This window comes from Coregonus clupeaformis, chromosome 19 (genome assembly GCF_020615455.1).
Source record: "Coregonus clupeaformis isolate EN_2021a chromosome 19, ASM2061545v1, whole genome shotgun sequence".
In the NCBI taxonomy this organism is placed as follows: domain Eukaryota; kingdom Metazoa; phylum Chordata; class Actinopteri; order Salmoniformes; family Salmonidae; genus Coregonus; species Coregonus clupeaformis.
In genome coordinates this window covers 39,428,538-39,441,161 of record NC_059210.1, presented here as the reverse complement: position 1 = coordinate 39,441,161, position 12,624 = coordinate 39,428,538, and the positions used below count along the sequence as shown (strand labels likewise).

The 12,624-nt window shown below is 39.9% G+C and overlaps 1 protein-coding gene across 8 annotated transcripts in view; it reads right to left on the bottom strand.

The window, feature by feature from the left end:
- Nucleotides 1-3,606: 3,606 nt before the first annotated feature.
- LOC121531893 (myocyte-specific enhancer factor 2A-like) overlaps nucleotides 3,607-12,624 on the bottom strand; it is a 103,341-nt gene continuing 94,323 nt past the window's right edge. For 6 of the 8 annotated variants that reach the window (XM_045204957.1, XM_045204958.1, XM_045204956.1 and 3 more), the window contains 4 exons: nucleotides 8,224-8,247; nucleotides 6,055-6,178; nucleotides 5,781-5,904; nucleotides 3,607-5,584 (listed from right to left, as the gene is read on the bottom strand). In XM_045204957.1, coding sequence (XP_045060892.1) covers nucleotides 5,230-5,584; nucleotides 5,781-5,904; nucleotides 6,055-6,178; nucleotides 8,224-8,247 — 627 coding nt within the window. In that variant the 3' untranslated portion in view covers nucleotides 3,607-5,229. The remainder of the gene's footprint in view (nucleotides 5,585-5,780; nucleotides 5,905-6,054; nucleotides 6,179-8,223; nucleotides 8,248-12,624) is intronic. The other 2 variants (XM_045204960.1, XM_041837435.2) reach the window with 1 other exon arrangement.

Genomic DNA, 12,624 nt, shown 5'->3' with positions numbered 1-12,624 from the left:
GTAATAATGGTAGCATATGCATGATGGCTAATAAATCGAACGATTATGGTCAGGCTATGCAGGAGTTCCAGTGTTATATATATATATTTTTTTTTTATTATTTTTTTTTATTTTATATATGGATGTGAATATTGTTTTTACCCCACCTGCTGGTAAGTATTGGTATTGCATACCATCAACACGCTTGCCTGTCTATGTCGTGGTTTTCCCAAAATGTAAATGAAAAGTTATACTAAATCAGTAATAGCAATGTGAACTATTCCGTTTCAAATGCACTTACTGCACTTATGTATTATGAGAGCCAACTTGGGCTGATCTATATAAAATGATGCATGTGAATAATTATGACACTTTCCTCTCCATCACTCCCTTATGAAGGCACATAGAGTTAGTGTTTGAGCATACATTGAGGTGTTTAATAAAGCTGACAGTCTCTATTGTTTGGGACTTCACAGGTGGACAAAATCTAGGTAAGAAAGTTGTTCACTTCATTTACAGAATAAGTGAGAGAACCTAAAATAGACAGTAGAAGCCAATAGTTTTACTTTAGTGAATGTAGAATACACATTTTACAACAATCTCTAGCATGATATCTTAGTCATTCAATAAAAAGTTCACTAGAATATTTATTATATAATGAAGATAAAACAACACATTCAAGGGAAATAAAATGCAGATTAACTTAAAATTCTCTCTTGATTTTGAAACGGTTTGTTTCATTCATGGCAACAAAGTCCAGCTTGTGCCGCCAAACGGTTTGAGCATCCAAACCGCAAACAGCTTCTTGACGTGAACTATTAACTACAAACAATTACCAAATAGATAGTTCTGTTTAAAAAAGCCATACAGCAAAGCAGTGTACTCTTGCACAGCAAAATGAAGAATGTTCTTTCAGCAAAGTTCCGTTGTCTCCTATAATCCTGTTCTTTCACATTCAACAGTTGTGCAGGTTTTTACACAGCACATAGACCAAAAGAGCAGGTGTACCACTTTACGTTCTCTATACATTCCTTGCGTGAATCTGATTTCAATGGAGCGCAGAGTGGGCAAGACTAGCCAGTCTCTATGTTCTGTAATGTATGTCAGCCTCTTTAGCTGTAGCGGCGTTAGTTTGGAGCTACTGTATGTGAGGCTTTTCTTGATTTATAACATGAGTAATTCTTTGGGATAAGGCTATTTTCTAATTGTGCACATAAAGAGTGGAGCTAGAAAAATTCCCTGATAAGTGCTAAAGTGTGCATGTAATTTGTAATGAAGCTATGAAAAAAAGACAACTAAAGTCTTGTTAGAATAGTGTAATGGTATTATTGCTGTTCTGTAACCTGACATGTGTTCAATTGGATATTAAATAAGTTATGTTGTGTTTCTTATGCATGTCTAAAATAATTCTGAATTAATAATTTGTTCAAAAAGGTATACATGAATTACATTTTATGTGCAACTGGCTATCCTGCTCCCTCATGCAGTGGCACTTAAGGACTAGAGGTTAACAGTCATATTCTCATCTGCTCAGGCCCTGCAGGCCCTGATCACACAGTTCCTACTTCATCATCTTCACAAATCGTCATTTTAGTACTGAGGGTGACTATATGGGACATGCAATAACATTTAATAGTAGATTGTACCCTTTAAGTGACGTTTTTTAAAGGGCGGCATCTGGGCAGAGTATGAGTTGGAAACTGCATAGATCACTATTGGCTTATTGCCAACTGCTATGGATCAAATGAAGGGGTGGAGACAGGCGTGGAGGAGAAACACACAAGGGAAAATATAGCAAATGTAAAGAGATACTCCTTTTGTACAGCAAACTTCTCATAAAATGTGTGCAATCCAGCAGTGTCAGATCAAGTCTATTCTGTTGCATTGTCTCTAGTATGTTTTAGCTGCTGAATTCTCTGACACTTTACCACTGTGAGGATGGGGTATAATGCAAGCCAAGGCCACCTGTAACAGACAATGACGTACCTGCCTGCATGGTCTGATATTATCACACAGGCAAATATACAACAGTAAAACAGAAAATGGCTGCTGCCACTCACAGGTACTACACCCTGCTTATGGGATCATGATTTCAGGGTTGTTCATTTCCTACTAGTGATGGAGCGCAAACATAGGGTATTTTGCTGTGCCAATTTATAAAACAGATTAATTTTATACATGATCATGACTGAGGTTTACATTTAGGCTATGATATTTACAGCGTTTTTAACTTAATTTACTCATAAGTGTGAACAATTTCACTAGAGTGATCCATCAATGGATAATTTAATTAACCATAAATTGGTCGTTCCACCAATTCGGTGCCTTTTGAGAAGTATTAACTTGGTAAAAAATGTTTTGTAGATTCCACCTAATTTTTACATTCTGTCATAAAGAGCATATGTTCAACTTCATAAAATAGTGCCAAATAAAGTAACAGGGTTGACCGTAACAGGGTTCATAGTAGCGGGAAGTAGGGGTGCTGAGGGTGCTGCAGTGCCCCCTGAAAAAGCAGAAGAAAAATAAAACATCTTAAATCAGCCATAAATCCCCTTGTGACACAGGGAATGGAAGCTTGTTGTGTGCAACAGAGAGTGGCAATTGAATGCAAGCTTCACAATTAAAAAACTAAAACATTTCTAGCCTGTCGATTTATGGGTAACAAGGTTGACATGGAATGTTCAACCCACTCAGTTTTCCACCACAAAACACCAGAAAATTGCCAAAAAGAGTAGAACCAGCTCACCTGCATTTACTGTATGATTTGACTACTAGATGTTCAATGTTTCTTTTGAAAAAAAAATTTTTTTAAGGAATAGTTTCACCATATTAAAAAGAGAGTTCAGTTCACGTAACAGGGTTGACCTTAAAATGAGGGACAGACGTAAATTAATTACTAATCACATTAAATAAATAATCTTCAGAGAAATTTTGCGATTAAGTGGGTTAAAATCTTCCTATAAGTGACACAGACATGTCAAAATGCAGAATTTGGGCACTTTAGCAAGCCTTTATTCATATTAAAATTAGTATATGAGTGTACAAAACTTTTTCCATAACAGACTGACCAGGTGAATCCAGGTGAAAGCTATGATCCCTTATTGATGTCACTTGTTAAATCCACTTCAATCAGTGTAGATGAAGGAGAGGAGACAGGTTATTAAATAATGATTTTTAAGCTTTGAGACAATTGAGACATGGATTGTGTATGTGTGCCATTCAGAGGGTGAATGGGCAAGACAAAAGATTTAAGTGCCTTTAAACGGGGTATGATAGTAGGTGCCAGGCGCACCGGTTTGTGTCAAGAACTGCAACGCTGCTGGGTTTTTCACGCTCAACAGTTTTCCGTGTGTACCACCCAAAGGACATCCAGCCAACTTGACACAACTGTGGGAAGCATTGGAGTCAACATGGGCCAGCATCACTCTGGAGTCCATGCCCCGACGAATTGAGGCAGTTCTGAGGGCAAATGGGGAGAGGGGGTGCAACTCAATATTAGGAAGGTGTTCTTAATGTTTTGTACACTCAGTGTATATTAAAGGGCACTTAATTTAATATAACAGGCTTTTAAAATGCAATATTGGTGCACAATTTCTACTTCAAATATCAAAGTGACGCAAAAGGCACTCTTTTCGTGGAGCGACCCAAATAGGTTTATTGGCATGGTTCATGAAATGGCATGTCTTTCAATCGAGTAAAGCACAATCACAATGGATGGTTTTTCAATGCTGAGATGGGACCTTGGGTTTGAAAGTTGGCAGTGTATTCAGCAGCTACAGGTAAATAGCCTAACCCTAAACCATATTTTCCTCAGCGTTGAGATTATCCTTCACAACATAAGATATAGTGGAACTTTAACCTTACATCACTGTTATTACAATTTCTTAAGGACAGACATTCACCACTATTAAAGGGAAAACAACTCAAAAAACGACTCTCTGGAAACAAAACCACTTTGATTATAACGGTAGTAATTCAATTTTGAAGAAAGTACAGTATAATTAACAAAATAGTAAATATTAACCAGTGAATCATCTACTTAATAAGGATCCCGCCCGTAAACATGGCAGTAATCCACAAAAATATACCTTTTTCTTGAATCTGGTGATGGTACAATACATACGTACTTACACCAAGGTGATATATATATTAAAGTTGCTATTTACATAACAAAAGAAAGTGTTTGGCTCAAATGTTTAATTTTACAAACAGAACAGCAAGTGTTCATGGCTTTAGATATTGATTCAAGATCTGGCTTGCATGTCTTTATATTGTTTGTAACAAAGCACAGTAAAAACTAAACTAAAAAATTAACAATTGTTTTTGAGAGAATTGCTAGGAAACCATAGCTACAAAATAACAGAAAGAAACATACAGTACAGCTTTGGCTTACATTACCAATGAATTGTTGGAGCAATGAGAAGATGTCTTGCTATTACTATGTTACCAGTTCAACTGGACAATTTCCCATAATGTTAATGTCCCATATATCAGATTATAAAATGAATATGTTATTATTGCAATATACTTTTTCCTATTTATTTTAAAACTAAACACATGACTCTGAGCCATGTCCTTCCCATACAGGATAGCTTTTCCTGTCTCAAACCCCACAAGGGAAACCTCTTTCAAATGAAAAACAACAACTATTTTGTAGAGTGTCTCTGAGGTCGAAATTGTTTTAAAATTTGATTTCACATCTATTGATTTAATAAGTTAATAGAAGAGACAAATTGAGACAAAGTTGTATGAGATTAAAGTCGTATGAGGTTACACCGTGTAGTGAAACATGAGCTCTAACAGTGGACGCCACAAACAGGGGCCCTCAGCCAGCAGGCAACACTCAGACTTTCTTTGATTGTTTGTAACTTGCAACCACAACAGCAAAAACAGCAACTACAAGTAAGTGCCAGACTAGACCAGTGACTACAATAATCTAGATTTGTTTTTTTCTTCTTTTTTTTCTTTGAACATCGGACTCCTGCAAACATAATCTGATTCGCACCCAGTACCTGATAACATCTGTTTGTGTACATAATTCAGTCCAACTACTTGAATGTTTTTCTTATTAATGTGAGACTTATTTAATTTATTTGCCATTCTCCTTCTTACAAAATGAAATGGAGTTAAATAATAATATTATAATGATAACTATCAGGACCTTTCCTACCCCCTCCATCTCTCCCCCATGTCTACCCTCTCCCTCCCTCCGTCTGACTAGCTGGTGACTGGAGGCCTGACTGGGTGGCTCTATGTCACCCAGGTGTCCATGCGCATGCGCTTGACAGAGGGGCTCTCCCTGTTGTCCTCGGTGCCGGCCGGGGGTCTGCCCAGCCCCATGGACGAGGAGTGGAAGTCCGGCCGGTGGTCTTCGCGGTCGCTGCCGTCGTACGAGCTGCAGGAGGAGCTGAGGCTGTCCACTGGCGAGCGGCCCAGGTCCTGCCGGCTGGACGCCTGCTGCTGCTGCTGATGTTGCTGCTGCTGCTGGGGGAAGCCAGAGGAGGTGACGCGCTCCCGCGGAGGGGAGATGGGCTCTGACTTGATGTTGATGTTCTGGCTGGTGTTGATAGAGAGGTTGGAGCCCTGAGGTAGGTGACCACCACCCCTGTGGAGAGGAACAGCACGGGGTCAGTGGCCATTTGGAAAGTGACATAGATCAGGTGCTTGGAGTGGTGGTTGGAAAATTGACATTTGAAAGAGTACAAGCTATGTACTTTGAATGTGTATATAATGTGTGTACTGAATATTATATTAATGTGTGGGTGTCTTTATGTGTGTGTGTTTGCTAGTGTGTTACTCACACCAAAGAGCTGAGAGCTGCCTGGCCCAGTTGATGTTGTTGCCATGCCGACATGGAGCCCAGAGAGAGGCCTGGAGCGCCGAAGCCCTGTAGGGAGGAGATCTCTGCACTGCTCAGGGAGTACTCTGCAACAACAACAGCACCAGAGAACAGTGAGTTACACACACTCCTCCTCCCACTGCTACACCTCTCACCACAGGAGACCAGACCAATCAGTATGAGCCAGTCAGGCAGCGCTGAGGCATACGTGGCAGGGGACAGAGGGGTAGACTCACCGGTGTTGTAGCCGGTGGGCATGCCTGAGTAGACCAGGCCTTGGGGGGGCAGGCTGGGGGTGGTGACAGACACTACTGGGGTGGCCAGTAGCTGGGACTGGGAGCTGCTTATCCTGTGGGTGTTCTGTAAAAAGCACAAAGAAAACAGGTTTAATGAACAAAACAACCCTGTAGGGCACTGTAAAGGCTTACTGTGGTGAACCCAAAGTGCAAGATGGTAAATTGATATAGAAAAAACATGTTACAGATATGTTGTGTATATATTAGCTGTACAGTATTTTTTAAGTCATAATTTGATAAGACTATAATAATGTACCAATGGAAAATGTGTTGCAATACTACTTTCCACCAAGAGGTAGCACTGTAGCTTCATGTCACATTTTTTTTTTTTGTCATTTAGCAGACTTATCCAGAGCGACTTACAGGAGCAATTAGGGTTAAGTGCCTTGCTCAAGGGCACATTGACAGATTTTTCACCTAGTCGGCTCGGGGATTAGAACCAGCGACCTTTCGGTTACTGGCACAATGCTCTTAACCACTAAGCTACCTGCCGCCCCACATGTAGCTACAATCCAGATAACATATTGAGCCTTGTTCGTATCATCATATAATACGAACAAGGCTCAATATGATGACTGTTTGACAATATGTGTAATAAGAACAAAACTAAATCCCATCAAGACTTAAATACTTTTTTTGTCCAATATTGATAAATGGAGTGATGTTTGTGGGTAAATCTGTAAACAGACATTCAATGTAGGGATTATGGATAATCAGAAACAGGAATATAGTTTTTAAATAGAATACCGTTTTACCATACACAATAGTGGGATTTGTGCTGACATGCACTCGTTGTTGTATTCAGTTGTCCTTACAAGCTAAGGCAAATGCTCTTCAGCACTCAAATTGTTTATAGACTGTGTATAAAGAAATTGTCAATTCAATGGCCACCAAAGATGTGTAAAAAAGAAAAAAACAGATGTACTGCCAGAAAGAGACAGATCATTAATTTTTTATAACAAATAGTAGCTACTACATATCTCCTATAAAATCACAATCCTGGGTGCAGTGGCTGCATGCTGTCCCAAGCACACAGTCACACAACACAGTGCCTTCATGCAGCACCAACAGGACCACACAAGCTCTGAGAATGCCAATCATGGTAGGCACTCATTAGGATCTATGGATACTTTAGTCAAATCTTCTGAGAATATAGTACTCTGTTCATTATGTACCTCTAATATCCACTTTTAATGCTACACTTGTTTGTTCTGATGTGAAAGTGAGACTATTTTGCTAGCACCTAACAGAGGCAAAATGGCAGAGTTAGCGTGAGCTGCAGGACTGTTTGTGATCTGGGTGGGAATAACATCAAGAGACACCTTTTACTGCATCAGTCTAGCAAACACATACAGCATATCATATCATATGATTACTTGGTGATCTGAGCAGCTCTGGTGTAGCAATTTGTAATATAGTGCAGCTGAGGGTTTCATTTGAGGCAATATTGCATCATGACAGTTTGATAACTTCCTTGCAAATATCTGCTGCTCCTACTCTCTCCAACCAGATGACATCATCAAAAACAAGCCTCTCTGAGAATGACATAATCCACAATGAAGTAATCTAACCCTCCCCATGAGGAACAAAATCCAAGATTTGAAATCTGTTCTTTGGAAGTTACTTTGTAATGTTATACATATTACAAAACCTTTTGTTTAAAACAATTATATGTAACGATGTGTGTCCAAACTACTTTCTTGAAGTAACAAGACGCAAGAGTGATAATGACCTGTCTAATAGTTATAGTGAACGTGTGCATCGTGTGCTCACTCACAAACAAACAGAAACATTTCAGCATTCCCTGAACAACACATGGGAGTGGCGGTGCACAGCACATTAGACAGGTTGAGGCATCTTGCCAGGCTCAGGACATGCAGTGAAACACTGATGCTGCTCTTCATTTCTCAATTCAATCTTTATAAAATTTAAATCTATTCAATCAAATAAATTCAATAAACTCAGTTAAAGGTATTCAAATCTACAGTTCAAGAACAGCCTTCACTCCTGAACATGTTATTACTGATCTATTTGCCTCTTGTTGTTGTTACGATGAAATTGAAAGTGTGTTCATTCAGCCATTTTTCTCAGGCATTTCTCAAAACTCACCAAATCCATTTTCTCCTCCTCCGACTGCTCTCAACAGAAGAGAAGAAGAGAGGCAGGGTTACAAGAGAAGGTCAGAATGGCTTCTACAGTCACCCTTTTGATGTTGAAAACCAAAGTCCTAATTGCCTGATTGTATTCCACAAGTAAAAGTCATCTAGACGTGCCTGCCCTCTAGACTTAAATATTCACTCTGTCCTCTGCTATTCATGTTACCATGCGAAACTTTCTTTGTCAAATGCAATGTCTTTGTCAAATGCAATACTTGGAAGGCAATACTGTACAATGCTTTGGATAAAAGTGTCTGCTAAATGACCATGTTATAACACTTTAGCTTGGGTTTGTGACCATTTCAGAGTAAGACCTATCATTTTGGACTCATCACTATTTGCTACTCAGAAGGTTCCTGGTGTAAAACCGAAATGGGTCAACTAGAGTCAATTATTAAAGACACTCTAACAAGAATGGTTTAAGTCAGCAAACACACTTAATGACTTGGACTCACATTGAATAAGTACTTAACCTCTCATGCATCCATCTAATTACATCATCAAACCTGAGGCTATAGCTTGACTCAATTGGAAGGCTCTCCACTTACTTTAAATAAAACTGTGTTCAAGAAACTAAAACTGACTAGTTAGGTCATTTCAATGCAAACTGTAATGTAATCAAATCTTTGTAGCTATCTATCATGTAGAGTAGTCAACAAGGTACAAGTCAATGTAATACATTGATACAGTACTACTTAACCTGCATATTGCGCATTTTTGTTTCACCTAGTAGATTACAGGGGTCTCTGTATGTGAGGCCTACTGTTCTGCTAGACAAGAGGCTAACTGGAAGCCCCTCTTCCATCTTCCCTGTGCTGAGGGACTAACTGTGCCTAGGCCAGGACTGTCTTAATAATACCCACACTCAATCAATAGCGGCAGGAAGACACGATAAGGGCGACAAGATATTATCTGGCTCACACTCTGGGCCCCTGATTAAGCCTTCATCCCCACTCTGTCACACCGAGATGTGATTAATTTAATACCATTATGGCCTAATGACAGGCTGTCTGCAGACCTGCCAGCCCCCAACGCTGCCTTAACCCATCTGGAACGCTGCGTTTACACTGACAGAGCAGAGCCGAGCAGGCCCTCCCTTTTGTCTCAATACTACTGACACGTTCAGGACTTCTAGAATCTCTCTGTCTGAACCATGGTAATCCTGCTCAACAGTTCTAAAAACGAACACTCTAAGGCTGCGTTTAGACAGGCAGCCCAATATTGATTCTTATTTCACTAATTGGTCTTTTGACCAATCAGATCAGCTCTGAAAAATATCTGATGTGAAAAGATCTGTGGAAAAAATATCAGAATTGGGCTGCCTGTCTAAACGCAGCCTTAATTGCTTTGTCCTTGTGATGTGTGAATCTCTGTGTTGGGGAAGCTTCTCTGAGAAGATAGTTTACCAAGCTACCAATTACTTCACACTGAAAGAAGTTAAGCTACACTAATGCTACCCCTAAAGAAAATATAGTTTAGTTTCACTTTAAAAAAGTAGTTCATCACATCTAAACTACTTTGTGATAAATTACCATATGTAAATCTAAAATGTCAAAGACTATACATAAAAAAAATTAAAAAATAACTTTGTGGTCATATGTTAACAGAATGTGTAATTTCGTCTATTAAACACAAAAACAATGTTTCAAGTGAGAATTAGGAAGGTCTGATGCCGCTCAAAATGACGAACTACCGAGTGGCGCAGTGGTCTAAGGCACTGTTTATTAGACCTAGTCTGCATCGCAGTGCTAGCTGTGCCACTAGAGATCCTGGTTCGAATCCAGGCTCTGTCGTAGCCGGCCGTGACCAGGAGACCCATGAGGCGAAGCACAATTGGTCCAGGGTAGGGGAGGGAATGGCCGGCAGGGATGTAGCTCAGTTGGTAGAGCATGGCGTTTGCAACGCCAGGGTTGTGGGTTTGATTCCCATGGGGGGCCAGTATGAATTTTTTTTTTAAAGAATGTACGCACTCACTAACTGTAAGTCGCTCTGGATAAGAGCGTCTGCTAAATGACTACTTCACCCATATTACATTTTTGCAAAATAAGTAGTGTGTAGTTCCAGTAGTTAGCTACACCGCTACATGGCAAAACAGTAATTAACTACTGAAAAACCTACCTAGATTTGAATTTAGTTCAACTACCACCAAGCTACTGCAAAATGTAGTTAAATTACTAGTTTAACTATATGTAGTTCACTACTCCCCAACACTGGAAGCTCTGTGGTTTGGTTCGGTTTGGGAGCTCTACCACTTCCAGATGTTGGCAGGGTAACACACACATGTTGATCCCCTGCACCAGGCTGGTAGATGGATCCGGGGTGCCCACGCCATGGTAACCCTAGGTATATTTACCATACAAGCCATCTGTGTCTTGGAGGAACTCCCATTGTTGAGAGCTCCAGCATGTAGGTTGGAAAGAGTCAATGACTGGTTAATTTCTGAAACCTTTTTTTCCCATTTAGATTTATGGCCATGGCAGTCTAGTGTAGCCTCAGGTGCTCAATGTGGTCAGAGCTCTCTGCACATTAATTATAATAATTAGAGAGGGCCTCTAATTTCAATATTTATAATTGAGTGACTGTTAAGGCACCTGGGGCCTAATTTATAAACGTTGCGTACGCACAAAATATGCCCAAAAACAGTTTTCACACAAAAGTTGGCATTTATAAAAACGTAACTTGACTTGAGAATGTGCTTATCCTCCCACAAACTTTAGACCATGCGTAGGCCTACGCACAGTTTCTAGTGGTTTAAGTATTGCATTGCAAGAAGGCAAAAGTAGCCTATAGTAGCCTTGTGCAAATGGGGAATATACTGTATGATGACACTCTTATTCATAACAAAAAGGTAGCTAAATAAAATAACAAGATGCAATTAGATGCATTCCAAAATAATTAGAAATAGGCATCCGTTTCCTATTATTTATTTAATTTCCATGATCATTGCAGAATAAATTCCTCACCTTTTCATACTCGCAAAATAGCCTATAGGCCTACAACAGGTTAGGACAGGCTACCATTCGTCCCATCTCTCATTTAATTGGACCCGCTTCACAGTAGTAAATAGATAAGCTATTTCAAGTCTACTAGCCTATTTTGCTCTATGCGATCCGATCCGAAGCGCAGTTTAACTTAACGGTAGAACAGACGGTTCACCTTTTCCATTGACAATTGTAGGCTACGTCTGAATACTGTAATGTCAAATTTCTTGAGTAGAATTTATTTCATTTATATAGAGTTGAAGTCGGAAGTTTACATACACCTTAGCCAAATACATTTAAACTCAGTTTTTCACAATTCCTGACATTTAATCTGAGTACAAATTCCCTGTTTTAGGTCAGTTAGGATCACCACTTTATTTTAAGAATGTGAAATGTCAGAATAATAGTAGAGAGAATTATTTATTTCAGCTTTTATTTTTTTCATCACGTTCCCAGTGGGTCAGAAGTTGTTTAACTTGGGTCAAACGTTTCAGGTAGCCTTCCACAAGCTTCCAACAATAAAGTTGGGTGAATTTTGGCCCATTCCTCCTGACAGAGCTGGTGTAACTGAGTCAGGTTTGTAGGCCTCCTTGCTCGCACACGCTTTTTCAGTTCTGCCCACACATTTTCTATAGGATTGAGGTCAGGGCTTTGTGATGGCCGCTCCAATACCTTGACTTTGTTGTCCTTAAGCCATTTTGCCACAACTTTGGAAGTATGCTTGGGGTCATTGTCCATTTGGAAGAACCATTTGCGACCAAGCTTTAACTTCCTGACTGATGTCTTGAGATGTTGCTTCAATATATCCACATCATTTTCCTTCCTCATGATGCCATCTATTTTGTGAAGTGCACCAGTCCCTCCTGCAGCAAAGCATCCCCACAGCATGATGCTGCCACCCACGTGCTTCACGTTTGGGATGGTGTTCTTCGGCTTGCAAGTAACCCCCTTTTTCTTCCAAACATAACAAAAGTCATTATGGCCAAACAGTTCTATTTTTGTTTAATCAGACCAGAGGACATTTCTCCAAAAAGTACGATCTTTGTCCCCATATGCAGTTGTAAACCGTAGTCTGGCTTTTTTTATGCCGGTTTTGGAGCAGTGGCTTCTTCCTTGCTGAGCGGCCTTTCAGATTATGTCGATATAGGACTCGTCTTACTGTGGATATAGATACTTTTGTACCTGTTTCCTCCAGCATCTTCACAAGGTCCTTTGCTGTTGTTCTGGCATTGATTTGCACTTTTCGCACCAAAGTACGTTCATCTCTAGGAGACGGAATGCGTCTCCTTCCTGAGCAGTATGACGGCTGCGTGGTCCCATGGTGTTTATACTTGCGTACTATTGTTTGTACAGATGAACGTGGTACCTTCAGG